At 33.3% G+C, this 27541-nt stretch overlaps 3 protein-coding genes across 3 annotated transcripts; 2 read left to right on the top strand and 1 right to left on the bottom strand.

The window, feature by feature from the left end:
- Positions 1-1233: 1233 nt before the first annotated feature.
- On the top strand, positions 1234-1803 carry LOC139883400 (protein LATERAL ORGAN BOUNDARIES). The gene has a single exon (XM_071867579.1). The coding sequence runs from the start codon at positions 1234-1236 to the stop codon at positions 1801-1803; it is 570 nt and encodes a 189-aa protein (XP_071723680.1).
- Positions 1804-10496: 8693 nt separating this feature from the next.
- LOC139883401 (AP-1 complex subunit mu-2-like) lies at positions 10497-13065 on the top strand. The gene is made up of 11 exons (XM_071867581.1): positions 10497-10625; positions 10755-10901; positions 11031-11093; positions 11188-11364; positions 11445-11548; positions 11675-11782; positions 11947-12043; positions 12236-12333; positions 12472-12613; positions 12732-12854; positions 12967-13065. The coding sequence occupies exons 1-11, from the start codon at positions 10497-10499 to the stop codon at positions 13063-13065; spliced, it is 1287 nt and encodes a 428-aa protein (XP_071723682.1).
- Positions 13066-13591: 526 nt separating this feature from the next.
- LOC139883407 (tryptophan aminotransferase-related protein 2-like) lies at positions 13592-16219 on the bottom strand. The gene is made up of 4 exons (XM_071867586.1): positions 15990-16219; positions 15207-15510; positions 13889-14471; positions 13592-13776 (listed from the first exon to the last, which is right to left on the bottom strand). The coding sequence occupies exons 1-4, from the start codon at positions 16217-16219 to the stop codon at positions 13592-13594; spliced, it is 1302 nt and encodes a 433-aa protein (XP_071723687.1).
- Between the last annotated feature and the right edge of the window lie 11322 nt (positions 16220-27541).

Raw genomic sequence — 27541 nt, 5'->3', positions numbered from 1 at the left:
TTATTAGATGCAAGGTCATAGTCATTCTTTAGTGTACCTCCCATTTATTGCCTTTGTCTTTTGCCTTCAATCTTCTCCATCCACTAAATGCTCTTTGCCTTCTCCCTTCTCTCTTGATACCTTTTTGGTCACTGAAATTTGCAGGGCCAATTCTCCCTATCTCTCTCACCCCACAAACACACTTTCTCTCTCTTAACTTCTTATAAGCTTATAATTAGGGTTTCCTTTTTTAAGGCTCATCAACCCTTTGAGCTTATATAATCAATCTTTTGAAGTTCTCTCAAGAAGGGAAAGAAAGAAAAAAAAAAGTAAAAAAGTTACTCTTATCAAAGAAAAACCTAGATCACAAGCAGGTAACACGTATACTTTTTTATAGCTGCTTTTTTTTCCTCCTTTTATGCATACATTCTTTTTCGTGTCTTTTATTTTATGGTAATAAGCCTAAATGATCTAAAGAGATACTACAGGAAACCCTTTTAAGAATTTAAAGCCTTCAATTTAGGGTATAACTTTCTTCAATCATGGTGAGTTCCTAATGTCAGATCTCAAAAGATCAAAAGCATATATATTTCGGACCTAATACAACATCTTCCAAATTCAGTAATTAAATTTTGTGTATGTGTCATAGTCTGTTGTGTCTAAGTGAAAGAGAGAGTCGATGATGATCAGTGCTATATATTATACAGAGAAGACAAAATTATAACCCCAAAATCAAGGGTGTGACATGGAGAGAGTCCGGTGGGCTGTGGTCAAGATTGAATGTTAGTAAGAATCGGATCAAAAGTTGTTTATTTTTTTTAATTCTCTCTTAGCTAAAAGATGAAATTAAAGCACTGTATATGGCAGAGGAAACAGCAATCTACACACATGTGTGCATCTATAATCATGTTAACAAAGAAAGAATTAAAGTGGCAGTTCCGGCCAGATTTAAGCTGAACCCACAAGAAAATGCATGTGCATAATTAAACTATAGTGTATTTTTATTTTCTTTTAAATCGTACATTCTACTCATCATCTAAAACTTCATGTAGAAAAATAAAAAATCAGGAAAACCCTAGAGGTAAAAAAACATTTAAATTTATGTTTAAAAGAAGTAGCTAGAAGAAGGGCAGTCGAAGAAACAGAAGGGAGACAGAGTGACTACTTAAGTCACACAAACGAATAGAAAAAGATATACACATTAAAATTTTAGTTTAATTAATGATGAGAAATTTCAATTGATACAGGAGGAAGATGGCTTCATCAAGTTCATACAACTCACCTTGTGCTGCTTGCAAGTTTTTGAGAAGGAAATGCATGCCAGGTTGCATCTTTGCTCCATACTTCCCACCAGAGGAACCCCAAAAATTCGCCAATGTCCACAAAATCTTTGGCGCAAGCAACGTGACTAAGCTTCTCAATGAACTCCTCCCGCACCAAAGAGAGGATGCCGTCAACTCCCTCGCCTACGAAGCCGAGGCCAGAATAAGGGACCCGGTCTACGGCTGCGTCGGAGCCATCTCTTTCCTTCAGAGACAAGTTCAAAGGCTTCAGAAGGAACTCGATGCAGCGAATGCAGACTTGTTCCGATTCGCCTGCAACGAGATTCCTTCGGGCCTTCCAGCCGCAACCGTAATAAACCCCCTTCAACCGCTCAACGTCGTTCCCCGGCAGAGGCCGATGGAATTTAGCCGAAGAATGATGGGAAATGAAGAAGCAGCATTTTATCATCACCAGCCACTCACTCCAACTTACTCACTTCCATATACTCTTCCCTGGAGTGATCATCACACCATCAATGATGGAGGAGAAGGCCATCTCTAGGGTTTTGAGATAAGAAATGAAGACCCTCTCTCTCTCTCATTCTCACTTGGTATGCTAGCTCTTCTATATATATTTATATTTATATATAGTAATTTATTAGTAAGGTTTGGAATTGGGGGTTGCCTTTTAAAATATATAGCCTCACATGGAGTCTTCATGTAGCTATAGAACACTCAAAAGGGTCGTCTACTATTTTCCCAGACTTTCTACCAGTTTAGAGTAATTGAGTTGTCGATCTCATATTAAAGAATGGATTTTATAATATGTAATATAGTGATGTACTGTGTGTTTTTCCGTTTGAAGTTTGGAGACCTAAATAAGGGCTATGTCGACAAGTGTGAGGCTATACTATGATCTATTGAGTCATTAATATGCAGTCATGTGGAGTTGCTGTATTCAAGTCGTCTTCCATTGTTTATTTTTCATTATTATATGCTTGCTTTGAGGAATAATAAATGAAATAAACATTGATGTTCATGTTCAAGATGACTTTCTCTCCTGTATCTCTCTTAATTAGCATGCATTTAGTCCAACTTTAGACTATACCTTCCAAGTCTCTTTCGGCTTGCCTTGTTGGACCACCGTCTTACTTTCTTCAAAAAAAAATAAAAATTCAGATCATCCAGATTCACTGAACTCTGTGCGTAGATTTTATAAAAAAGTAGGCTTTCATTTCATATCATACTTAATAAAGAGGGAAAAGAAAAATCTAACTCAAAGTATTACAGCGAGGCAAGACATATGCTTAATTAAGACATGAAAAGATTAATGGGTACTTTGTTTTTAAAGATCAGCTTAATGGTTATTAAGAAATTTTGTTCTTGAACTTCTGATGTAAATTCAATGTTTTTCCATTTTGTTTCAAAATCGAATTTCTATGTTACTAAAATATTGAGCATAGTTATAAGAGGTCTCTTTGGATCCGATATGTAAAGTAGTTCAAAGGGTTTAATTTCTTCTCTTATGTGTTATTGCTTGTCCTCCTAATTCACTGTTCTCCTTTCAAAGCATTCATTGACAGCACAGAGAAACCTTAGGTAAAAAAAATTCCATGACACAGTACACCTCCATCTCTATATCTCCCTCTTAATTAACTTTGTTTATTACTCCTCACATTAATTCTTACCTTTTCTTTTATATTTTCTCTTTTTTTTGTTATTACTCCCATAATCGAACCCCGGCTTCCACAAGGAGAAATATCGAAAAATTAGGTCAATATCTTGATTGGATTATTTTATATTTTCCTAATGAATTTTTTCTCTGTCACTTCGGCCTCATCTATATATAAGTTCATCATGATATTATTGATTTCCTTGATTGCATTGTGTATGCATGTATTTCTTATTTGATCATCACATTCATGAGAAAGATATGGTCATCACACTCTCATGGCATGATACATAAATAAAATAAGTATGTATGTCATCTGATTTATGCCATAAATTATTCAGACTTAAGGCACTACATGAGAAACGCAGGCATTCTATATATCTACGACAAAATTTCAATGACGCAGATCTATGTTTCTTGTATAGTGAGGGTCGATCGACTTATATATGTAAAATAAACTTCTCATTTTTGGACTCGTGTATGTACATCAATATTAAACAGTACCAGGTTAATTTGTGGCAATGAAAGATAACTATTTTTTTTGTCCTTAAAATATGTTCGTTTTGTGTATGAAGTATATTTCGTCTTGTTTTAGACATGATATCCTTATTTTTTTTGACGATCAGACACGACACCCTCATAATGTGTATTTTTTCCCTTAAATTTTTAGGGTTACTTTTTGATATTATCTCCAAATCTCAATGCACCAAGAAATGAAAGTGAAGAAGTATTTATTTTGGACAAGTGGGAGATAATTATACATTTACTGATACTCATGTACCAAGAATATTTATAATTTAGAAGTGAAGGGACTATACTATAGTATTAATTTTCCTTATTTTCTTCGAGTGTGAAATAGATAGTACTAATTGAATGGAGTTTCTTTCATTTCATTTCATTCTTCCTTACTTGCAATCAGAGAGCTCTCAGGCAAGTGTCTGTTCAGTCTTTTATATAGAATTTCTCTGATCTGTTTAACCACACGCTTGCAATCAACTGTCGTTGTTGCTTGTATATGATCATATAGTGTAGTAGGAATAGTACTTCTTTACATCCATCTCTTCCTGTTTCTCCTTTAGTTAGTGTCAGTCGGTCTCTCTCTCTCATTTAAGTATACATATGCTATGTGTGACTATAAATACTTAAACACGAAAAGTTAAAAGTGTCCTCTCTCTTTCTTTCAATAAAACGATCATCTCTGGATTTGAGTTTCTGTTCTCAGTCCCAGTTGAGCAGTGATCAGATGGATGGACTCACGTCGTTTGTCCTCTCCATTTCATCCCCCACAAACTTTTGACCAATTACTTGTCTTAGTTTCCCCTCAAATATATATTTTTTAATTAATTTTGATCATTCAACCAAATCTCTGTCCTCTGACCCTTTTTTGTTTCCAGTCTACTGCCATTATTACTATCTCCGGATCATGGATTTATGTAGTGATTGATGAAATCAATGACTTTGATTTGACTCGTTCAAATTCTATACACTTCATCCGTTCCTTTAAATTAATTTAGGCGTAATAAAAATTATGCATAAGAGACTACTTTTAGACCTAATTTATTAGGTCATACATATTATTAACATATTGAAATAGATAAAAAGTATGATTGGATTTTTTATTTTTATAAAAGGTGCCTTGAATTCACAAAATGGCATTTAAAATTGATCATAAAGAATAATGGCGGATTTACACTAGGGGGGCATATGCTCCCAAGCAATGACTTAAAAATAAAAGATAAAAATTAAGGGTTTAAGTCTAATATTAAATTATCTTCAAAAAAAAAAAAGTCAATATTAAATCAAATTGCCCCATTTATCCAATACATGTTCACTTATTTTGAGTCTTTCATATAACATTTGTCTCATTTTTATTTACTTTTTCCTCAAATCTCAATGGTATTTGCTAAGATAAATGAACATTTTTTAGAATTGTTTTTTTCTTCTAATCATTAAATGCTTCAGTTTCTATACAAGCATTATAAAATTTATCATTCTATATGTCAATTGGTATTCGGTAATATAATTGAATTGAATTTATTTATTTTGACTCAAAATATAATTTTTAGAGTGAGTTTTATCGTGATAAGTATAGGTTGATCAATATGATGTATAATAATTTATAACTAGCAAATTTGATTTTCTTTCATAATCGAATACAATACCGATTAAAAATTGTGGTGGGACTCGTTAATGTTATTTAGAATGCACTATGCCTCAAGTGTTCAAAATTCTTAGATCCACCATTAAGAAGGAATATTCATCGACATAATGTATCTGGTCATAATTATTATTTAAATATATCAATTCATCGACATAAAAGTCAAAATAACATATATTTAAAGACGGAACGAGTACTAGGTAGGAATAAATATTTAAACTTTTCAAATTTGAAGATGAAAATCCTGAGGAAGGCTAAACCTATCATCACAGCTCCCACATATGTAATGTTTTTAAGGGTTCGTTACTTCATTTAATAAATTGTACAATATTTTCCTACTAGCTAGCTACAATAAGTATAGGTAAAGTTAGGTAAAGAGGGGATTTAATTTTATAAATATTGATTGATGAATAATATTATTTTTACTGCAAAGACGTGGGAGAGAAGCAAATGAATGAAATAGAGCAGGTGAAAGATGGCAGGCAAAGACAAGGGGTGCACTGCACAAAAATGTGGGGTCCTATTAATTATATGTATAAGTATATATTCTACTACTACTTCAATTAAACAGTGCCCCCTACCAAAACATATATCATGATTCCTCTTAACACATACACGCACGAATTTCCTCTTCTTCGATCAATCTATATTCAAATTTAACTTCATGGGGCTTTGGGTTTTTGTACATATAGTATATGTCTCATTATTTCTGTCTTTTAGTTTTGATACGATTCAATTATTAAATTTATCTCTCTCTCTCTCCAAGACAAGACTAGTATTGTTCATATACATATCATGTATTTATTAATTGATCAATCTCGGCCGAAATTGTAAAATTTGTAATAGGACTTTTCGAGAATGATATTTGAAACTTGTTTTGTCTTAAACAGAACAGTTTCAGATATAATCATCTTGACTTCGAAACAGCAAAAAATACAGCTAGAGTACGTGCATATATATGTATATTTTTTATGAAATACTGTACTATATACACGCAGTTAACGCTTTGAAATACAGTTTCCTAGCAATAATTCTTGCCTACTTGTCGGCCAAGGCTAGCTATCACAAATTCTAGACGTGTCCAGGTACTAGATTTTCAAATGATCTAAATAGTCTATCTTTAATTCAGAATTTTCAGATTCCGGGTTGCTAAGAGTTATCGTTTTGGAGGATACGAGGAGGATGTATTAATACATAACATTCATAAAAAAATTATTATGATTCGAATTCATGACCTTCAAATTATAAAAAAACAACATTAACCGATTAATAAAGACTCATACTATAAAATTTTTGAAATTTGAATAACAAAACTAATTTTGTTTTGTACGATATTTAAATTGTATTTTAAGGAGGTGAGTATTGGCACGTCCTATATCACTAGCTAGGGCAATACCATGTATATAGAAGTTTTATACTCTAATCCCTAATTAATAGTACTATATATTAACTCAAATTCTTTTTTATATTTTATGCATAAAGTTGCTCTTTTGTCAGATCACCAATGATGAAGACCATGATGTTTGTCACTAAGGAGAGATTATACTTTAAACTACAAATATTAAACAAGAGTATGGCTAAAGAATATATACAATGCTTTAATTATTTCTATTTTATACGTACTAAATAGAACGAGGAAATCTTTCTTTTTTTAATTGAGCCCTAAATCTCAGATTTAGTACTGTGTTCTTATATATATGTCCAGATTTGGAGAATATAAGAATATCATGGAGATGGTTCAAAGTATAATCCGAGCAGCGCAGCCGCTTTAATATATATCTTGTGATCTGACTTTTGATAAAGAGAATCAAGATTAAGGCTTTTGATTGCTAAATTGATGAATGGCAATTTTTAATGCAATCATTAGCGCCGAAAATTTTCAATTTCCGAATATTGGCAGGTTTTGACTTTGTAAAAGCGAATATATGCACTGGATTTGGATTTGCCTCCAACTAATGGAGATTATAGCATTAATGGTTCTTTTTTAAGGTGCATTAAAGTATTACAGTATTATCAATATTTTTAAGGTTAATTAATGATTTTTCGAGCTGTTGGAAAATAATTTTGATTATATGATTATATTGACCTGACTGTGGTAACTGGAGAAGGGAGAGTGGAAACGTTGGTCGCCGCTAGTACTTACATAGGGCCCTTCCTTGACCAGGCTGCTGGACACATTTGATCGATTGTTCAATTGGGCCTTAATGCTGAGCCCAAATAATTTCTAAAGAACCTTTTTGTTCCTTCAGTACAAATTTTACCGTTGGTTTTGTTTTGAACAACTTTGATGTCTGCTTGATGTTCACATTAAAATGCTTTTTTTTTTTGTTGAGATAATCACATTAAAATGCTTAAAATACTTTATTATATGGAAATTTAGATATTGTTAGTGGGATCAACATTTTTAAGAAAATAATGTCTCCACTATGCTACTACTTGCATTATGTGTAGCTTTCCTTCGAAATTTTATTAAATATTTCTTATGAATCGAAGCAACCATACCCCCGATTCTCATCACAAAATAAATTTTATTTGAAAGAAATAATGCCGAATGAAATGGTTTCAATCATTTCATATTTATATGCATTGTTTTGAAAGAGCGTCTCTCAATTGAAACAACACAATCTAATTTCATGAAACACTTTATTTTTAGTGTTACTTTGATCCGATTGTTTTTTTTTTTCAAATGAATTCCGTTCTTGACCAATTTGATATCAAAAAACCTTTTTCATATCTAATTTCATAATCTTCAAACCATTTTTAAAAATATATCTTCTAACCTCAAACCATGTCAAACCGGATTTGATATGCAATTTTATTTTTAAATGAAAATTTTAATATATTTATTAAAATGACAATCAAGACGTGATCTAATAATTATGATTTTTGTCTTTTTATAAGAGGTCATGAATTCGATTCTTAAAAAATAGATTTTGAGAATATAAATAGATTGTATTAAGAATTTATTAAAATTGTTTTGTGTATACAATGGTTCAATCCATCCATATATCAATGCTTATAATTGTAAACCAAACATTTTTACTCATGAATTAATTTCTAACAAACTTTAATTTTCAACACATTTGATATTTATTTTTGCCATAGGGGATAATTATTTAGAAAATTGGCCTAAATTTTATATTTTTTAAAGTCCTCAAACCTTTTCTTTTTATACGCTAAAATCCCTTTTTTTCTTTTGATGATGCAGTTTACGAGGGATGGAGCTACTCCTGATTCAATGAATCCTTTATAATTCGAAAAATTAGTTAAATTTTCATTTTAAAATTAATTTAAATTTATTTTTAAAATTAATTTAAATTTATTAAAATTATTTGACTCATAAAATTAAAAATTTAATTATTACATTCATAATTTAAATCCACTAAAATCGAATCCTAGCTCCGTCGGTTTGTATACTCCAATTCATAATTTTTTTATTTTTTTTTTAATGCTCCAATTCATAACCTTCAAGAGTGAACAAAACATCAAACAAAATTGAAAATAAGGTGCCGTTACATTTTGGAACAAAATAGGGAGAGAGCCGGAGAGGCTCATATCTCAAAGCAGTAACTCCAAAAATTTGAGCACATCGAATCCAGAAGCCAACAAAAAGCAAAAGGAAACTTAATGCTTTAAAACACGACAACTTTCCCATGCAAAACTGACGCACCCTTTCTCCAACACGTGGCACAATCTCTCCTACGTGTCATCGCTCCTCCTACGTGTCACCTCTTCTTACTCTTTAAATCTAAAACCTCCCATCTCCAGCTGAATTCACTTATTATTATCAGCAAATATTTCTTTCCTGATCAATCCGTCAATACCAAGAATATCCTTATTAATTCATCGATCCGCCCACTATGGCTGACGTCCGCCGTGATCCACGCCTTCAAATGCACGGTACACACGAGCAACACCCGATGGAAGGCCTCAAAGGCAAGATTCAAGAGACTCGTCCTTCCGCTTCCAAAGTGTTGGCCGTCGTAGCTCTCCTCCCAGTCGGCGGTACCCTCCTCTTCTTCGCCGGGACAGCCCTCACCCTCACCCTCCTCGGCCTCTGCGTCACCTTTCCTCTGTTCATCATCTTCAGCCCCGTCCTCGTCCCCGCCGCCATCACCATCGGCTTGGCCGTATGCGGCTTCATGGCATCCGGAGCTTTCGGGATCACCGCCCTCTCCTCCATGTCGTGGATGGTCAACTACGTCCGACACATGCGTGGAACCCTGCCGGAGCACATGGAGCATGCAAAGAGGCGCGTGCAGGACACAGCCGGCCAGGTCGGACAGAAGGCTAGGGATGTGGGCCATGCCGTCCAAGGTAAGGGTCAAGAAGCTACCAAGACTTGAAAATAGAGACTTGTTTTGTAATTTGTGGGTGCATGCAATATTGCAATTAAGTCTTTAATTTGAGAGTTATATAGTGTTTTTAAGTTTGTGTATGTAATAAAAAAAGAAGGCAATCAGTGTGTGTATGTCTCTCTTATGTTCATCCTGTCTGGTTTTGTTCTTTTTAATTTAATGTTTCCTCCTTGTAAGATAATTTATTATAAATTTGCTTTTTTCGCTGGTTAATTATGTTATCAAGTCGATGGCCTTGTTGTTCAAGTTCAAGTGATGATGTAAAGTTTGGTCTTCTCAGAAAATCGAATTAAATTAGTTCTTTTATACGATCGAAAGAAACGAATCATGTCTTGCTCCAATGGCATTTTGATCATCTGATCGAGTTACAATCTTTATGAAAAATAACATATGGGAGTAACTAAAATAGCGTAGAAATTGATAATGGGCCGACTTTTACAAATTCCCAACCCAATCTATTGGGCTCAGATAAGTGTAGGCAAAGTAGTGACTGCCTAGTCCCTGCGGGCCCATATTGTTTATCCTAATGGTCGAACCCATAAATTCATCCCTAATGTTTGATTTAATTGAATAAATTCACCCCCAGTGGTCAAATTGGGGCAATATGTCCCTGTAGTCATTTTACACGTTATATTTAGTCCCTCTCAACTAGCTAACGCCTAACGGCCGTTAAATGCGAAAACCATTATTGTAGTTGCCTAACTCCCAAACATACACACATTCACACCTATTCTTCTCATCTCCGTATTTAGCATTTCTGGTTCAGAAAAATCATTGACAATAGTTGCTCTCGCAAGTCTAGTAGTATGAATTTTATATGTTCTTCAGCATACTACAAAAGCTATACAGACTTATTAGATTAGTAAAAGCATGAATGGACCAAAATTCAACCCACGGCTGAACCGGTCTCATTGTCTCCTACATTGCAGCCAGAGTTGCAGGTGTCTATTGTTCAGAGATACTCATCAAAATGTACGAAACCAAATTACCAAAACAGAGATCTCCAATCCATTCAAATTACTACTACTTTCGATTACTAGTTTTGTTGGCATCAATTGTTGTTATCAATGTCTGGCGCTGCTTCAGCGCTCTTCCTCTTGGACATCAAAGGTCGTGTCTTGATTTGGCGCGATTATCGTGGCGATGTCTCTGCTGTTCGAACCGAGCGATTCTTCACCAAGCTCATCGAAAAAGAGGTCTCTTTTTGTTCATCCTCTGTATCGTGATTTTTATTTCTATCAGTATTCTTTATGAAGAAGTATTCTGCAACAGATTAGAAATATTGGGTTTTTAATTGATATGTGGTCTCCTTGATTGATATCCAGGGTGATCCTCAGTCGCGAGATCCTATAGTCTTCGACAATGGTGTCACTTACCTCTTTATCCAACACAACAATCTTTATTTGGTTGTTGCCTCTACACAGAACTGTAATGCTGCCAGCCTTCTACTGTTTTTGCACCGTATAGTCCATGTAAGCAGCGTTTGGATATAACATACATTATTTTATCTTATGTTCATTTCTATATGTTGAGAGGTCTTGTCTTGGGTGTTAATTTGTTGTTTGAGTATATGATCTTAGTATCCAATTCTGTATGTTTAGGTGTTTAAGCATTATTTCAAAGAGTTTCAAGAGGAATCATTGAGAGATAACTTTGTCGTCGTGGTAAGAAAATATTTTCTGAATAGGGAACCAAAATTTTCAGATTAATGGGGATGCATCATACATGTACGTAACCATTGAGGTTTGCATTTGGCAGTATGAATTGCTCGATGAAATAATGGACTATGGTTTCCCACAATTCACAGAAGCCGCAATCCTTAGCGAGTTTATCAAGACTGATGCTTACAGGATGGAAGTTACGCAACGTCCTCCAATGGCTGTCACAAATGCTGTATCATGGCGCAGTGAAGGGATAAGATACAAGAAAAATGAAGTAGGTTCAAGTTCCAATCCCCACCTTAATTATTTGAAGGAACCTTGATGTATAAGCTTTCTTTATACTTAATTAATAAGGTATTTCTGGACGTGGTGGAAAGAATCAACTTACTTGTCAACAATAATGGACAAATTATCCGTTTGGATGTTACTGGGGCACTCAAGATGAGAACATACTTGAGGTCTGTACCAACCTTATTAGATCCACTTGGTGTTTATTATGTGTGCTTCTTCGAAACAAATCCTTTTAGTATATTGTTGCTATTTTGAAACTCAGCATAATTTTGAGATTTTGCTATCAATCATAGTGGTATGCCCGAGTGTAAGCTTGGCCTCAATGATAGAGTACTGTTGGAGGCTCAAGGTCGAACAACAAAAGGCAAGGCGATTGACATGGATGACATCAAGTTTCATCAGTACGTTACCTCATCATCTTCTTAGGTTGATGTTTTTCGTGTGTCTTCCACTTCATTGAAGCTATCATGAATATTCATAGATTGAAGTGAAAATTATTATTCAATCTCATATGCTTATGCTTCCTGTTTCCTTTTGTTCCATTTTACCTTGTTTTCCCCATTAGGTGTGTGCGTTTGGCTCGATTTGAAAATGATCGAACTATATCCTTCATACCACCTGATGGGACTTTTGATTTGATGACGTACAGACTTACAACTCAGGTTAAGGTTTTATATGATGCAATATGTAATGTCTAATGTTTTATACTCTTGAAATACATGAATCTTTGTATCTTCCATGTCTAGTGGATGATCACAAAATGACTCAGCATTTTATTTATTTTCTCGGAGTTTCTTGTTTAAGGATCCTTTTGTTTCCAGTTTGAATTTGAGTTGGACGTGTCTATGTATCAGGTTAAACCTCTTATTTGGGTGGAAGCACAAATTGAAAAGCATAATAGAAGTCGCATTGAAATCATGTTGAAAGCTCGGAGCCAGTTCAAAGAACGCAGGTGAGTGCCATTTTCATAACTACATTTATACTGCATTCTAGCTATATTCTCAGCAAGTTCCTACTTGGGATAAATTCTCCAAGTGAAAATTAGCACATTAAAGGGATATTTATTTTGTATTTATTTAATGTTTTACAGCACTGCAACAAATGTAGAAATAGTGTTGCCTGTGCCGTCGGATGCTACAAATCCTAACATTCGGACATCAATGGGATCTGCTTTTTATGCTCCTGAGAATGATGCTGTAGTCTGGAATATCAGGTCATTTCCTGGCAATAGGGTAGGGTTTGAATATTATAATTTGGAAGTCATTATGTAACATTACTAATTACTTGCTAAAGCAATTAATAGGCCTTTTCTCTTCTTGTAAGTTCGTAAATCTGAATGAATTGTTGTAGGAGTACATGTTGAGAGCAGATTTCAAGCTACCTAGTGTTAGTGCTGAAGAAGCAACTCCTGAGAGGAAGGCTCCTGTCCGAGTAAAGTTCGAGATACCATATTTTACCGTCTCAGGAATTCAGGTACAATCTTTTTTGTACTTGTTGTCTACTAGTGATTTTAAACTAGTACAGTACTTGGTTTCCTATTTTAAGTTGTATTTTCCCATCTGATTTCGAGTTTCTTTCTGCACAGGTTCGATACCTGAAGATCATCGAAAAAAGTGCATATCAGACTCTTCCTTGGGTGAGATACATAACAATGGCTGGTGAATATGAACTCAGACTGGTGTAATATTGGATAGGACCACATAATTGTCCTACCAACATAATATAGTATTCATCATTAAAACTTTGCTTCAGATTCAAACTGATTTTATCTGTAATAGATAATATCGCGGGATTTAATTCAAACGTTGGTTTAATATATCCTTGATCTGTTTTCATAATTCTGATCCTTGATTTCTTGATCATGTAAATAAATGTAGTCTATCTCAACTGCCATTCTTTCTTTTTTTCCTGTAAAATCCGTTGATACAAGTATGGTCTCGTTGCTCCTTGTGGCTTCAAGTGTTCTTTGATTAACATATTGAAGGAAACAGATTCTCAGCAAATATTTATAACTTTGCAACAATGGAATGGAACAGTTGCTTCATTTCATTGAATTTCCAGATAGATAATAAAACCAGAGAAAATTGATTAAAGGTGAAAAAAAAGAGTGCATATTTCTTATAAATAGAGCATGCTTGATATTCACTTAATAAGTAGTTTCCCTCTTTCCTTTCCTCTCCTCTGATATTTACAGGCTATGGTACACTACCTCATAACCTAATGGCTGATAGCCTTGACAAGAATAGGTTGTACATGGCGTCGCGATCAAGCATGCTAATCCTCACATACTTTGGGCTCACCCCAAAATGCTTCCCACTTCTCGTTATCATCTTCTTGCTCCGGAGGAACCCTTCACAGTCTTCTATCTCTCCTTCACACTTCAGCCATGCAAATGCTACAATAAAAGGAGAAGGGGCCAACTCGTGTAAATATATAACCACAGGGACCTATATATATGGTTGGGTATCTGAATAATGAATGAAGAAGGCTTGTTAATTGTTAGTTACCAGGTTGGAGCTCAAAGTCTCGTTTCAAGAAACTACAATGTCCAGAGGAAAACTCGGGCAAGCTAAACGAACCACTCTTCTTCACCGCCTCTCTAAGTTGCTTCCACCTTTGTTCCAAACTGTGGAAGGCAAACTTAAAGAAGGAATCTCTCTCACAAACCTCTTTACCGCTGCTATCAGAGACAGCTTCCAGTACCTTAGCAGCTCTGAGTTGTGAGTCCTTGGAAACGCCAATGGAGGTGAGCTCAATGTACTTGACCATCTTCTGAGCTACTACTCGGTCTTTCACGAGGGCCCACCCGATTCTCATACCAGCGTGTCCCGTGCATTTGGAGACGGTGAAGAGCATCAGATCGTGATCTGCTGGTTTGTTGGTTATTGGAGTGTATTGAGGCCAGTAGTAAGCGAGATCGTGTATCAGTACACCACCTGTGCGGTTGACCACAGATTGCCTGATGAATCCATCCGGATTGTTGGGACTTGTCACCAACTCAATGAATGGACCAGGCTTCTTGAACTTGTGGGCATCACCCTCCCATTTATGGAGTCCTGACTTCACACAGTCGGTGATGGCTGGGTAAGACTGCAAAGCAAGTCAATATCCGTGAGTAAGCAAGTATTAATTATAAGATAGAAAAGTCAGAGTCATGATGTAATATTATGAGATAGCATGTTAGTTTGGGAAAGTAATGAAGTGAAACTAAATCAGCATTGTAAATAACAAACTTGCTCTTGCATGCAATTTTAAGAATAAAGATATATAACACTTATTCATCATTCAGTGTTCTTTTGACGATCATCATTCAGTGTTCTCGGAAAATCAGAAAATCATACTAACAAGCTTATGATTTCTACTCCCACATGCATCTACGAATTTAAGAACAGTTGATTAACCATGAATGAAAAATTATTATATGGGCAACATCAACTGCACCGGTAAAAGTTACAAAGAAGATCGAGCGAAGCTGTCATGTATTCTATTTAGTTAGACAAATTCTATACATCCCAAATTTGGTAACACAAACTTGTGAGATTAGGTAACGACGTAACGTGCAATAAATTTTGATAATATTTTATTTGAATATGGTAGATTCCATCAATTTACAATGTCAAAAAGATTTACTCAGATCAAATTAGAAGTTAATATTACAAACAAAATGAGATTTCTAGCATTGCCTATTCAGATACGAACAGGAATAAAGCATCGTGCGTGAGCGTGACACCAACCAACATAAATAAAAGAAACAAACAAACAGATAGACAGAAAAATTCAGCACAATAATGCAAGCATTAAACAAAGAGAGAAGAGAACACTGACAGAGTAGTATGGGGCAGCCGAGACGATACTAGTGGGTTCATCAGATTGATGATCTGAGAGAGCATAGAGTGCAGCCTGATAGAGCTGCGTCGAACCAGTTCCGACGATCACGTAACGATCCTCCGTCACAGCATTGCCGACAACTTGGTGCAGCCTAACAACTTGTTTAGCAAACTCAGGCTCCAAAAACCAGCAAAGGCTCTTGGCATCCGAGAAATAGCTCAGAGATTGCCATCCTGGAATCACTATTGTCGTCTTATCACCATTCTGTTTCCAGTAATTCTCATACATTGTCGGGTCGCCACTGCATGCATCCACATTCTTTATTAATTAAAACGTATAAATACGAGGATCTATCCATTAGTATAATAATTCAATTAATTAATGCTACCACTTGAAAAAGATTCAGTGAAAGGAAGTAGACAATGGCATGTGGGTGTTAAAAAAAAAGAAAAAAGTCATAATGTTAGTGGTATACTATATAGTAGTAGTTGACTAAAATGGAGAATCTAAGATCCACGAGAAGGAATGGGAGGTAGGCATGGATGGTGGGTCCATTAACATATCATCAGCAGATCTAATGATTAGAAATTCTAACATCATATATTCATAATAATTTTTGATTTTTCTCATCAGTAGTGAAGACCAGAGTTGATTTTGATGGACCAGTACAAAACAGTAAACACAACAAAACAAACTAGATTTAGACACAACATAAACAGTATGTTATTAGAAGTATTAATTTACAACAAAGGGCAAAAAAGCAGAAGTGTGGGTACTCACTGATCAAGATTGACAATTTTATCCTCGTCGGTTTCTGTGTCAGTGGCAGTAGCAGTAGCACATGGTGAAGAAGAAGAAGAAGAAACCAGAAGACATCCTTCTCGTTTGTTCATAAATATGTCATTAATGGAGTGACCTAAGCCTTCTTTGTACATAACCCTCATCAGAAAACTCGCATTAAGAGCCAGAGACAGAACAAAGAGGTTCCTTAAAGAACAAAGCTTCCCCATTTTTGTTCTGCAAGGAAAAAAAAAACACAGAGAGAGAAAGCAGAGGAGGGTATTTTGGAGAAAGCAAATCTGTAGTGGAGAACAGAGGATGTGGTTTTTATAGCGCTGAAAACTAAAAGGGTCGATTGACAAATGGACGGTGGAAAAAAATAATTCTTGAATGAGGATTATGGACTATGTATAAGATAGAAGAAGACAACTAATTGGACATGGAAGATGAACTAAGCTAATACTTGTCGGAATCGACATGCAGACTTGAAGCATAGCTTTGTCAGGACTCTCTGAGACTCCCTTGAAACTAATTCGTCCATATTTGCAGAATTTGAACTTGAATTGGATTCCTCCTTGATAATAAAAATATTATTATGACCATAAAGATCAAAACTTTTTTTTTCAAAATGGTTTCTTTCAATTCAATTGACAGAGGGAAAATAAAATTAGAGTTGAATGATGAGTTGGGTTGTGTAAGTTGTTGACTATATATGAGAGTATTTATTGAGCACTCTTGAAAATGACTCCGACACAAGATTTTCTCTTGAACCAAGAAATCACCAGACTACTAACTTAGCAGTAGTAAATATTATTTTCCCCTGAAAAATCTTTTATAATGCCAGATCTCAAGCAACAAATCCCAATTTCAACTTGCAGGAATACATAAACTGTAGACATTATTTAATAAAACAAAAAACAAAAAAAAAGCATTATTATTAAGTAAGCAAATTCAGTGAATGAATGAGTTGTAAGCTTGTACCAGATACATAGAAGTACGAGAAAAAATACGTACCAATAAAGCTGTTGCTTTTATTAACATGTATTTTAATCTACAGTTCAATTCAAGCTTTGTTTAATGAAATTTCTTTAATTTGGAATTTGCTTTTAAGCCCCTTTTTTAATTTATGGTCTCAGAAATCTTTGAGTTGTGAAGATTAAGAAATTAGGTATTTGATTCGGACTCGGATCTTTACAATTTGATGAAGCAGCAGCTGATTTTAGTGAGATACAGATGTTTTTGATAATTTCTGGCATGGAAAGAATGGGTGACACTTATTTTTGTGAGTATTGGGCGACTCTTTTTTTCTTTTTAAGTTTATTGGGTAACACTTATATAACCTTATATGTACTACTTCCATAACCAAAATACATTATGTTATAAATTTTTAAATTCGTCCATATAAATATGCATATAGCGAAAATTAAAAGTTAAATATATAATTTTTTTTAATTTTTTTTGAAGTATATTAAATACATATATGTGAATAAATAAATGTAAAATCATATTTTTTTTCCCTTTGCAGTTTGCAGCAACGCAGTCCCCACAAAGAAGTCGAACCAAACTACAGTATAAGTTTGATCCTTTACGTTTAATAAATTCAACTCATTAATCCTTATAATGTTGATCTAATGGGCCGTTTGTTCCTCATGTTATCATTATTATTGATATTTGGCCGTTTTGGCTTAACGCCGTTAAATTAATCTTATGTGGCACCTTGCTGGACAATGTACCCAATAATCAGACGACAACCAGCATCCGATGTGTACATCTTTAATTTTTATTTACCCATCATAAAATGTAAGATAAAGATAGATATGCTTATCCAGTTAAAAAAAGAAAGAAAGAAGAAGATAGATATGTCTTTAATTTAATTTTAAACTATTACTAATACATACCCCTCTGTTCCCTATGTACTTAATGTTTGGTTAAATGATATTATATAATTAATTATATTTATAAAAAAATTATTTTTTATATGATATTTTGTTCAATTTTAAAAAATATAAAAATATTTTTAGTATGTATTAAGAGTTTTTAAGAATCACTTTAATGTTTTCATTGAACTGCTTTTTCTCCGGACAACTTATTTTCGATGAATTTTCAGTAATCTTATTACTGGAGTTTAGGATTTCATTGCTCAGACATAATTTTTCTAACATGTTTATAATAATGATTTTAAAATTAAAAAAAAAATGCATCAATATATATATTAAAAGACCTATATATTAATAGAAGAAGAAAAATAATGTGCGAATACTTCTACTACTTTAAAAAAATAATATTATTAACCTCAATTTTTTATAAAATACTTATATATACGCCTTATTCTTTTATAAAAAGTAAATTGGTCCTTATTTATCATAAAAATACTTAATTTAAGATATTTTTAGGTCTTAAATTTTCATTAAAATAAATTTGTACGTCTTATTTTCACAAATATATATATATATATATATATATATATATTTAGGATTTATAAGAGCATGCAATTTTCTTTTTTGGGGCATTATTTCATTTATGTAATAATGTGTTTTTTTGGATCCTAGACAGTCGCTTTTTTCGATTAAAGGTTGAGCCGCACCTGATTAATTATAGAATATACGTCAAGTGAAAATAAGAAAGCCAATGTACAAATTTGAAGTGCTACTTTCGCTCTGTCGTTCGTCATTGGCAAAATTTTTGTTGCCTTTTTCTTCTTCTTGCTCTTGAAGATGTCCATACCCTTATTCCTTGGGACTGAATTGATCAATCGAAGAGATCATATGAAATTTTTTTGATGAACTTGATCATATGAATTGTTATGATATATAAAATCTCTTTAGCTAAATACCGTATGTATACCAATTTTTAACTTTTGTCACGTATATCGATCTTAGTTATAATTGACATTCAACCAACCTTATCTAGTAATATTAGTTATTCCTGTTATTCGAAGTAATCCCAACATGTGCTTAATTTGTGAAACTGTATCTAAAACCTATATACTAGCCTATTAGTCTACATACAACCTATACACTACGTATAATATCGTAATAAAATTCACATCATCACATTAATCACAGTATATATGGAGAAGACTTATGCATCCCTTCATGAATGAAAGACGAAGTTTATTGGATATAGAAAAATTGAGTGCTGCGTCCAAGTTTGAATAATACAAAATTTGAAATTAAACGAGTGGTCGACATGCAAACCGAAATTAAATACACGTTTCGTTAAACATAACTCTATTCATAATACTTGATGTTTTGATTAGAATGATATGGTGATATAGTTAATCAGCTACGTCAGAATATTTTTGTTAAAAAATATATATATTTAATATTTTTTAAATTAAACAAAATATCATGTATAATTTAGAGCATCCATATTGGGAGGGTCAACTTTAAGGGGACAAATTTGTCATATCAATGAAACATAAATAAAAAAAAAGATTAATATATTTTTTTTTTTAAATACTCCATTGCATAGTCCTAATTTTTTGAGTCCCAAATAAATTATTTTTCATTTAAATTTAACCAAAATAAATAAATGATCGGTGTATGAGTCAATAGTTTCACATGTTTAATAATATAATACAAAAAAATAAAACTTGGAACTTAGGAGAGAGGGGCTCTCGAAGGAGAGCCACAGATAAAATATTGACACTTTCTTAACCACGTCACTGCCACATCCTCCACTAAAATTCAAAATTCAAGATCAATTTTAAAGTTGGACCTTATAATGAAGATGGTCTTAAAGAATATTTTCTTTCATATAAATATCTCCATTATATCTAATTAATTACATAATATATTTTCAACCGAATCATCATCTTGTAAAATGGAAGGAGTATATTTGTAGTGAATAATGGTGTGCAACCATGGCGACAACCAAACACCATAAAATGTAGTAGTATTATTTAAACGAAATTATGCAGCTTTGTAATTACACCTTTATGATTATAAGGACGGTAACTTCCTGACAGAGTTTATGCATTGTGTATAATAGTCGTGTTTGAATGCAGCGAGCTAATATGAGCTTGAGAAGGAATGAAAATTCTCGAGACTTGAAGGGACCAAAACGATTAATGCTGGTAAAGAGCACGCTGCATGTAAGAATGGGAAGATTAGTAAATCATGTCTTGTCTCAATCCTTCTCAAATCCATCAGAATGTAATAATGATGAAAGTGATGAAACAACTAAATTCCTTGTGTACAAAGACCTTGGTTGGAATTGGACCTCTTTCTTGATTCAGGGTCCACAAAATCGCCTGTCCAGAATAAGAGAATGGCCCATCTATATTTATTTATTTTTTCTTTATTATTAATTGCTTGCATAATTGTCCTTTTACTAAAGATAATCGAATCTAACAAAAATAAAATAAAATAAAAGCATTGTATTTAAAGATGGAGGTAGTATATCTTTTGATTATAGTGAGATAGGACTCTAAAATTTCATATTACTATCCTCCTAACCACTAGAGTAGACCTAAATTTTAACTCTATTTTGTGTGTGAATGAGTGATGATATAGGAATTTTTAGTATTAGTCAGTGGGCCCGTCCGTTGAACGGTAAGGCCGTACTTTTGAAAATTAATAATTTAAATATATCATATAATAATTATTTTTATTAACCATTATTAAATATATGTCAAATATTATATCAAAAGGAAATTATTTTAATTTTATATCAATTATAATTATTTTGATTTTGATTTTATTTCAAAATCTACAATCTTATTAGAATCGAAATTTTATTTTGTTTTCAAAAATAATAAACATAGCAAAAAGTAAAAATTGCATATCAAGATTTGATTTGATAATAAAATTTATAATTACATCTAATCAATTCAGTTTTTTCTATTGTTTGAAATATAAGATTTGTTCATTTTAATTAAGAATAGAAAAAAAAATATAGAGGATTTTTATTAGGAATAATAGTTTAATAAAAAATGAGAAAGAATAATATATATTATACTTTGATTATAAATATTTTTTTAATAATATGTCCTTTTGAATAGGAAAAAAGAAGATATCCCTATTTTAATTATGAAAAAGAATATAATGAGTTTTAATTAGGAAAAATTATTAATTGTTTGAAAAATAAGATATGCCCGTTTTAGTTAAGAATAGAAAAAAACATAGTCGATTTTATTAGGAATAACAGCTTGATAAAAAAATTAGAAAAATAATATATATTGTAATTTGATTAGGAATAATTTTTTTAATAATATGTCCATTTGAATATAATGAATTTTAATTAGTAAAAATTATTTAATAAGAAAATTAATATATATATAGTGTATTATTCCTCTACATTTAAATAGATGACGTTTTGAAGGTTCATTGAAAAATTGATGTATCTAGTCATCATTATTCTCTAGATACATCAAATTCGTAATGAATCTAAAAAGTGAAAGTGTCAACTATTTGTATACAGAGGCAATATAATTTTATTAAGAATAATTTTTTAAATAATAGATAGGAAATTGATTAGGAAATAAAATTATTATATTAGAAAAAAAGTAATTGGTAGAAATTTTATTAGGAATCACTATATTTTTATTGTGTTTTGATTTTCTAATTAAAATAGAAAAAAGTATCACTGACTTAAAATTATAACTTAAAAGCTAATTAAACTCAAATTCTAAAATACATGAGTAAAATTACTATTCATCAATAAATCGCCATGTGTCGGATTTTGATTTGACAATAAAATTTGCAATTGAATTTACAATTGGAACAAATTTAAAATTGAAAAAGTCTCGCTATTGTCTATAAGATTTTGACGTCATCCTATAATAAAACGATCTATAATCAAAAGATCGAAAAGATAATTATTTCAATATAATTTTGTTGATTACACAATAATAGAATGTTTATTATGGTGGGAAAAAAATCGATCACAATAAAAACAAAACAAAGCTTCTCCTAATTAAAAAAAAATCCACCGATCACAATAAAAACAAAACAAAACTTCTATTAATTAATTTAATAATTAGTAGTTGTATTGATGAGGAAAAAAAAATCCTATGAAGCTTCTTTTTGAAAAGAATAAAACAAAGCTAGCTTAGCAAAAGAAAATCGTACGGAAATTTTTTGTTCTTATGGGTGTGAATTTAGTATGGTGGATATAGCTATATATATACTCGTAAAGTAAAGATAAAAGAGAATGGAAATCTCATATGATTAGGAATAAGTAATTGGTAGAATTTTATTAGGAATCATTATTTTATTGTGTTTTGATTTCTTAATTAGAATAGGAAAATATATAATATTGACTTAAAATTATAACTTGATTATATATAATTTGATTCCTAATTAAACTCAAAAACTTGATTCCTAATTAAAATGCCATGTGTCGAATGTTAATTTAACAATAAAATTTACAATTAAATTGTAATTGGAACAAATTGAAAAAATTCTCTCTATCGTATATAAGATGTTAGTGGGTGTGCTTTCAATAGTGGTCCTCTATCTAGGAATGTCATGCTATTTAGTCCCTGTGAAATAAATTGAAGGTGTTGCAATCAAGCAATGGTCCTTGTCAAGTGGCAAACATGCCAATCATAACTTCATTAGGCATTTCTTGTTTTCAATTAATTAATTATTAAGGTCCCCTAGCTATTGATTATATGGAGGCACGATATGGATTCGTAGTTAGATTAGATACATCTAATGTAAGGTTAATAAGATTGCATCGAGTCAATTTTCAATGTGTTAAGAGCAAAAACATGTATGAAAGAAAGATACTTATAAGGGATAATTACACTGTAGCCTCCTTAAACTATCTCAAAAATAACATATGACCACTTAAATTATCAAAATCACATCTGGCAACTTAAACGGTTAAAACACGGTGTCGTTTAACAATTAGGTCCAGCCATTACGGAATGATGACATGACATTAACGGCTCTGTTAGTATTCCAAAAGGCGCTGGATGTTTCCTGAGATGGCAAAAAAGGGGGCTCATTAGTCAAGAAACAGAAGTCAGGGACAAATCCGTCAACAAAATTAAACTGCGTATACAAAACGACTGATAAGTTAACGGACACCTTAATCCCACGTCGACAACATTCCGCATCGACTGGACCCAAATGTAGATGTACTCATAGTTCAAGTGGCCAGATGTGGCACTTGATGGTTTAAAGGGCCAACTTTGAGATAGTTCATTGAGCCACGGTGAAACACAAGTTGGACAAACTTCACGTATATGGGCCAAGTCCATTTCTATGACAATAGTACATCCATAATTGAATCAGGAAGTAGTCACTAGCTCCGTATACGAAATGCATGCGAGAGTTAATTAGGGGGAGTATAATTTTTAGGAATAAGATAGGTAGGAGAGTTATTTATAATTTTCAAGAACAAGGTAATAAATATTTTTTCCGTCAGTCAATAAATATTTTTTTAATTTTTTTCATACATTAAAAAAAAATATATAATCAATATTAATAAATTTATTTATCTTTTTTTAAAAGTATCTAAAAAAATTAAAAAAAATATGTCTTCGCAGCTAGGAGGAGCAGCTAGAAGGAGTGATAAATAAGAATCCAACATTTCTTGTGCATGTACAGCACAGAGATATTCCCAGAAAACTTTAGTATCAAGCCAATATAAGTACAACTAATTATAAAAAATTAAATAAAATTACAGACTGAGAAACGCATACTATATACTTTGTACACAACATATCAGAACACAAAGATGAAGTCTAATCTAAGGATGGACTTCCCTGCTGTTCATAACAGAATCTAGCACGACATTAAAATCCAACGACTCCCCATTCTGAGTCAATTTTCTCACTGCAGATCTAACTAGGTCTCTCCGGAACCCCATGGCAACGATATCGTCAACGATATCATCGACTGACGCCCTTTCTCGACTCACTCGAGAACCTTTTTCGGTATCCACGGCAACAGCAGTTGGAAGTGCATGTGGTAACAATTCTTTAGCTCTTGGCAATGCCGAGTTAGAAGAAGGTTGTAATTCTGAGGCTCTTCCAGTTGGACTATCATAGGAAGGAAATGATGCCCTGTAACAGTTAGTGTCAGAATTCTCTGAATAAGGCTTAAATGAGGGTTTTGGCTCGGAAGATGGAATAAAACCAGAGTTAAACTGTTGGCTGAGATGAGTTCTGGAAGGTAAATGAGAGGATTTATATGTGCTTTCATTTACGATGCAAGGCGCTTCAGGACACAAAGGTGAATAATTCATCTGAGGTTGTTGTGAGACTGCTTGGTGGAAAGCTGGATGCATTGATAGGGATTCCCGAGTTGAAATCTGATTGTAATGCCAAGGTTGATGATAGTATATGTCATTTTGTGATGTAGAGACAAGGGGTGCTTGTTCTGGAAGAACATTTAATGGCATAGATGGAGGTGGTAATTGATAAACGGAATCCGGTGGTTGCTGAAAATTTTGAAGCTCCGGTGATGATTTTGTTTTGACTGAACTAGTTTGACTGACACTATTTTGCTTGTCCATTTGCTTCCCACTTTTGGACATGGTTTGCTTTGCAAGATCAAGCTGAAGCTGAGCAACTGCTATCTCTTGTTCGTCGCTCATATCTTGAACAGACCCTTGAACCTGCAAATCCATGTAAACCAGCAACATGTTCAGCCACAGCACAGAAAAAAGTCAACAGAAGCATGAATCTATTGCATTCCTGAGACCTACATAGGTAGTAATGAGTACAACAAACTAAACTTCTCACATACGCACTAATCACCACTGAAAATTTACTGTTTAGTTCCATGAACGGCTACTTCAACATGGCACAACCTATGGAGCTTACTACCTTACCAAATAAAACTTTTGTGGCAATCAGATTCCACAACGGATTCAGGAAAACATTAATAACAAGTTGATGGAATTAAACATACTTGTTTTGCAGAACCAAGTAGCTCCGAAACCCTTTTATCGTTCCTTCCTTGATGGAATTGGATAGACACCTTCAAATCACGAACAGAATTTTCAGTTTGGAGCATTTTTGTCTCTAGCTGAGTCAATCGTGGACTGAGACCTTGCACTCGGAGCATCAGATTGTCGGCATGCTCCTTCATCTTTAGACTGACATGGCTAATCAATGGTATACCACAGGGAGTTCCCACTTTCTCTGGAGGAACTTTTTCTGTATTATCAATGTGGTCCATAGAACCCCAACCCTGCAATTTATTGTCACCATTTAAGGGCCCAGAAGATCAAATAACACGAATATAGAAAACCAATTTCAACAAGATTCTCCGATTTCAATTTTCAACAACCCACTAGAGAAAGTGGGAACCTATTTTCACCAGTTAGTACCGATCCATTTAACTTAGCACACGTTTCAGAGAAAATAAAAATCCACAAACAAGAAAGACAGATAGAGGAATACTCTGAGAAAGGATTCGTTAAAGCTGAGGTCTGGTTCGTCGTCATCATCGTCAAAGAAAATGGATTTTGAAACTATTTGGTTGATTTGCTTATCCATGTAGTTATTTGAGTGATTATTCATGGAATCTGCAGATAACTTTTTGCTTATCACTCAATAGTCAACAACCAAGAACTACCATTGACGAAGTTACATTTTGCTTTCGTACTAGCTATATCCACCGTCTATATCAAATATCAGTACTAAAGTACAGAGTCATTAATACCCAAAAAAACAAAATATTAAGTATATATATTCATCATTTATACACCGTTCCATTTCTAAGAAAGCAATATATAAAAGGCTATATTAGTAATTTAACCCACATTCTTAATAGATTCTATTCATTTGACGGTGACATGAGTTTTAATTCGAACCAACGGTCCATTGTTCAAGTGATGACAAATATTTGCATTCTATAATTAGTATCCACATACTTCAAAGATAATGCTGCTCTACGAAACTTCAGTTTATCAACAAATCACATAACTCATAAGTGTAGTACACGCCACACGGTACAGCAAAATAACAATCTGTCAATTGAGCTCAGTTTCCGATTTCAGACGCAATCTTTATCTTTGTCATCATCTCCTTCCTTGAGATTCTCTCCTTGAAGCTCCAGCTTCAGTCTTTCAATTTCACGGTCCTTCTCTTCTAGCTGCTCTTGTAAGATAAGACCCTGTAAACATGGATACTTGAGTTACTATTCTCCTTGATCATAGGAATTCAAACTTGCATTATATAAAAGACAGCGAAGAGGAACAAATACCATTTCGTTTGATTTTTCCACATCATTTATCTGTTCCTCCATTTTTTTGTACAGCCCTGTATAACACAAATAAAGATAAATAAACGAGAAGTTGTGTTTTAGTTCATCTTGAAATGTTATACGTAAATTACTAGTTTGGCGGGCAACACAAACGAGCGATAAAGGGACACCATAAATGTGCAGTTTTGATTCTACATTGCTACTAATCTAATTCTAAGGGCTAACTTTAACATGAATGAATTTCTGAAATATATTTACTAACCTTCAAACAGACTTCTAAGTTCAGCATATTCAGATTTCTGCAAAGAAAGCTTCATCGACAATTCATGGATCTGAAAAATCAGCCAACATTAAGTGGATATTCAGATTTTCTTTCGCAGAGAGGAGCATGATAGAAATACATTAGTGTACCTTCCCTTCAGAAGCTTGTTGCCCAATCTCCTCATTCTCTTCCATCAGGGTCTTACATTTTGCCATCAGCATCTTCCCCATCTTGCTTTGCGGAGTAAAAGTGAGAGCAGCAATATTATCCTGCAGCTCCTTTACTTTCTTGTCCTTTTCCTATACCAGATTCTGGAATTCATGGAAAGTTTAGAGAAAATTGAATTACACAAGCATGAAATGTAGGATATGAACGTGGGGATGTAATGAACTGGTTTTAGAGTGAAATATGGTTTCAGATGAAATTGCAGAGGAACAACCGAATTATCAAACCAAGGGATCCAAGTCAAATGATTAAGGGTGGTACCATGGCTATCATTAAGTTTGAAAAAGAAATGAAAATGAGTACACAGGGTTTTGAGATCAAACCTTCAAATGCATAAATTCTTCATGAATTGCTGGATCTAGTAGTAACGTTCTTGTCTGTTATAAGAATTAATTGTAAAAAATGAAACAAGCAATAAGATATACTAAAATATAGCAGAAATGCACATATTATCTGAACTGAAAGTATCCAAATCAACCTAGTCAAAGTCACTAAACTGAGAAAGTTGGTCACAAGCTGAAAACTAAGATATAGAAGTTCAGTGTAACAAGTGCAACAACTACAACAGTGTAAGATGATGCCATAAAGGGAGAGTGAAAGAAGACCGTCTCATAGGAAAAATAAATAAACCCACAAAAGGCTGTTTCCGGTTAAGGAATCTGTTAGCAAAAGAAAGCATTACAATATTACTTTTAGTAAGTACCTGCATTGATGGTGGTTTGAGTTGCGCTTTCAAATCCCTGATCACAGACTGAAAAGTGTAATAAGTGCTTAATGTTAGAACCCAAGTAACTATTGACAGAGATAAGCTGCACATCATATTTTCCCAACAGACCACAACTATATGAGACTCCAAAAAGTATAGGTGGCATTGTATTGAAAAGAAATAAAGGGGG

The sequence above is a fragment of the Rutidosis leptorrhynchoides genome, unplaced genomic scaffold (genome assembly GCF_046630445.1).
Source record: "Rutidosis leptorrhynchoides isolate AG116_Rl617_1_P2 unplaced genomic scaffold, CSIRO_AGI_Rlap_v1 contig392, whole genome shotgun sequence".
Classification (NCBI taxonomy): domain Eukaryota; kingdom Viridiplantae; phylum Streptophyta; class Magnoliopsida; order Asterales; family Asteraceae; genus Rutidosis; species Rutidosis leptorrhynchoides.
This window is presented reverse-complemented; position numbering and strand designations above follow the sequence as displayed.

Bases quoted from the DNA above. Each gene is read 5' to 3' on its own strand.
- LOC139883400 (XM_071867579.1), top strand. From the start codon at position 1,234: ATGGCTTCATCAAGTTCATACAACTCACCTTGTGCTGCTTGCAAGTTT.
- LOC139883401 (XM_071867581.1), top strand. From the start codon at position 10,497: ATGTCTGGCGCTGCTTCAGCGCTCTTCCTCTTGGACATCAAAGGTCGT. The intron at 12,334-12,471 runs GTGAGTGCCATT...AATGTTTTACAG, and splicing joins AGCCAGTTCAAAGAACGCAG to CACTGCAACAAATGTAGAAA. The intron at 12,855-12,966 runs GTACAATCTTTT...CTTTCTGCACAG, and splicing joins TTACCGTCTCAGGAATTCAG to GTTCGATACCTGAAGATCAT.
- LOC139883407 (XM_071867586.1), bottom strand. From the start codon at position 16,219: ATGGGGAAGCTTTGTTCTTTAAGGAACCTCTTTGTTCTGTCTCTGGCT. The intron at 14,472-15,206 runs GTCAGTGTTCTC...CTTGCTTTGCAG, and splicing joins CGGCTGCCCCATACTACTCT to TCTTACCCAGCCATCACCGA. The intron at 13,777-13,888 runs GTAACTAACAAT...CTTTTATTGTAG, and splicing joins AGACTTTGAGCTCCAACCTG to CATTTGCATGGCTGAAGTGT.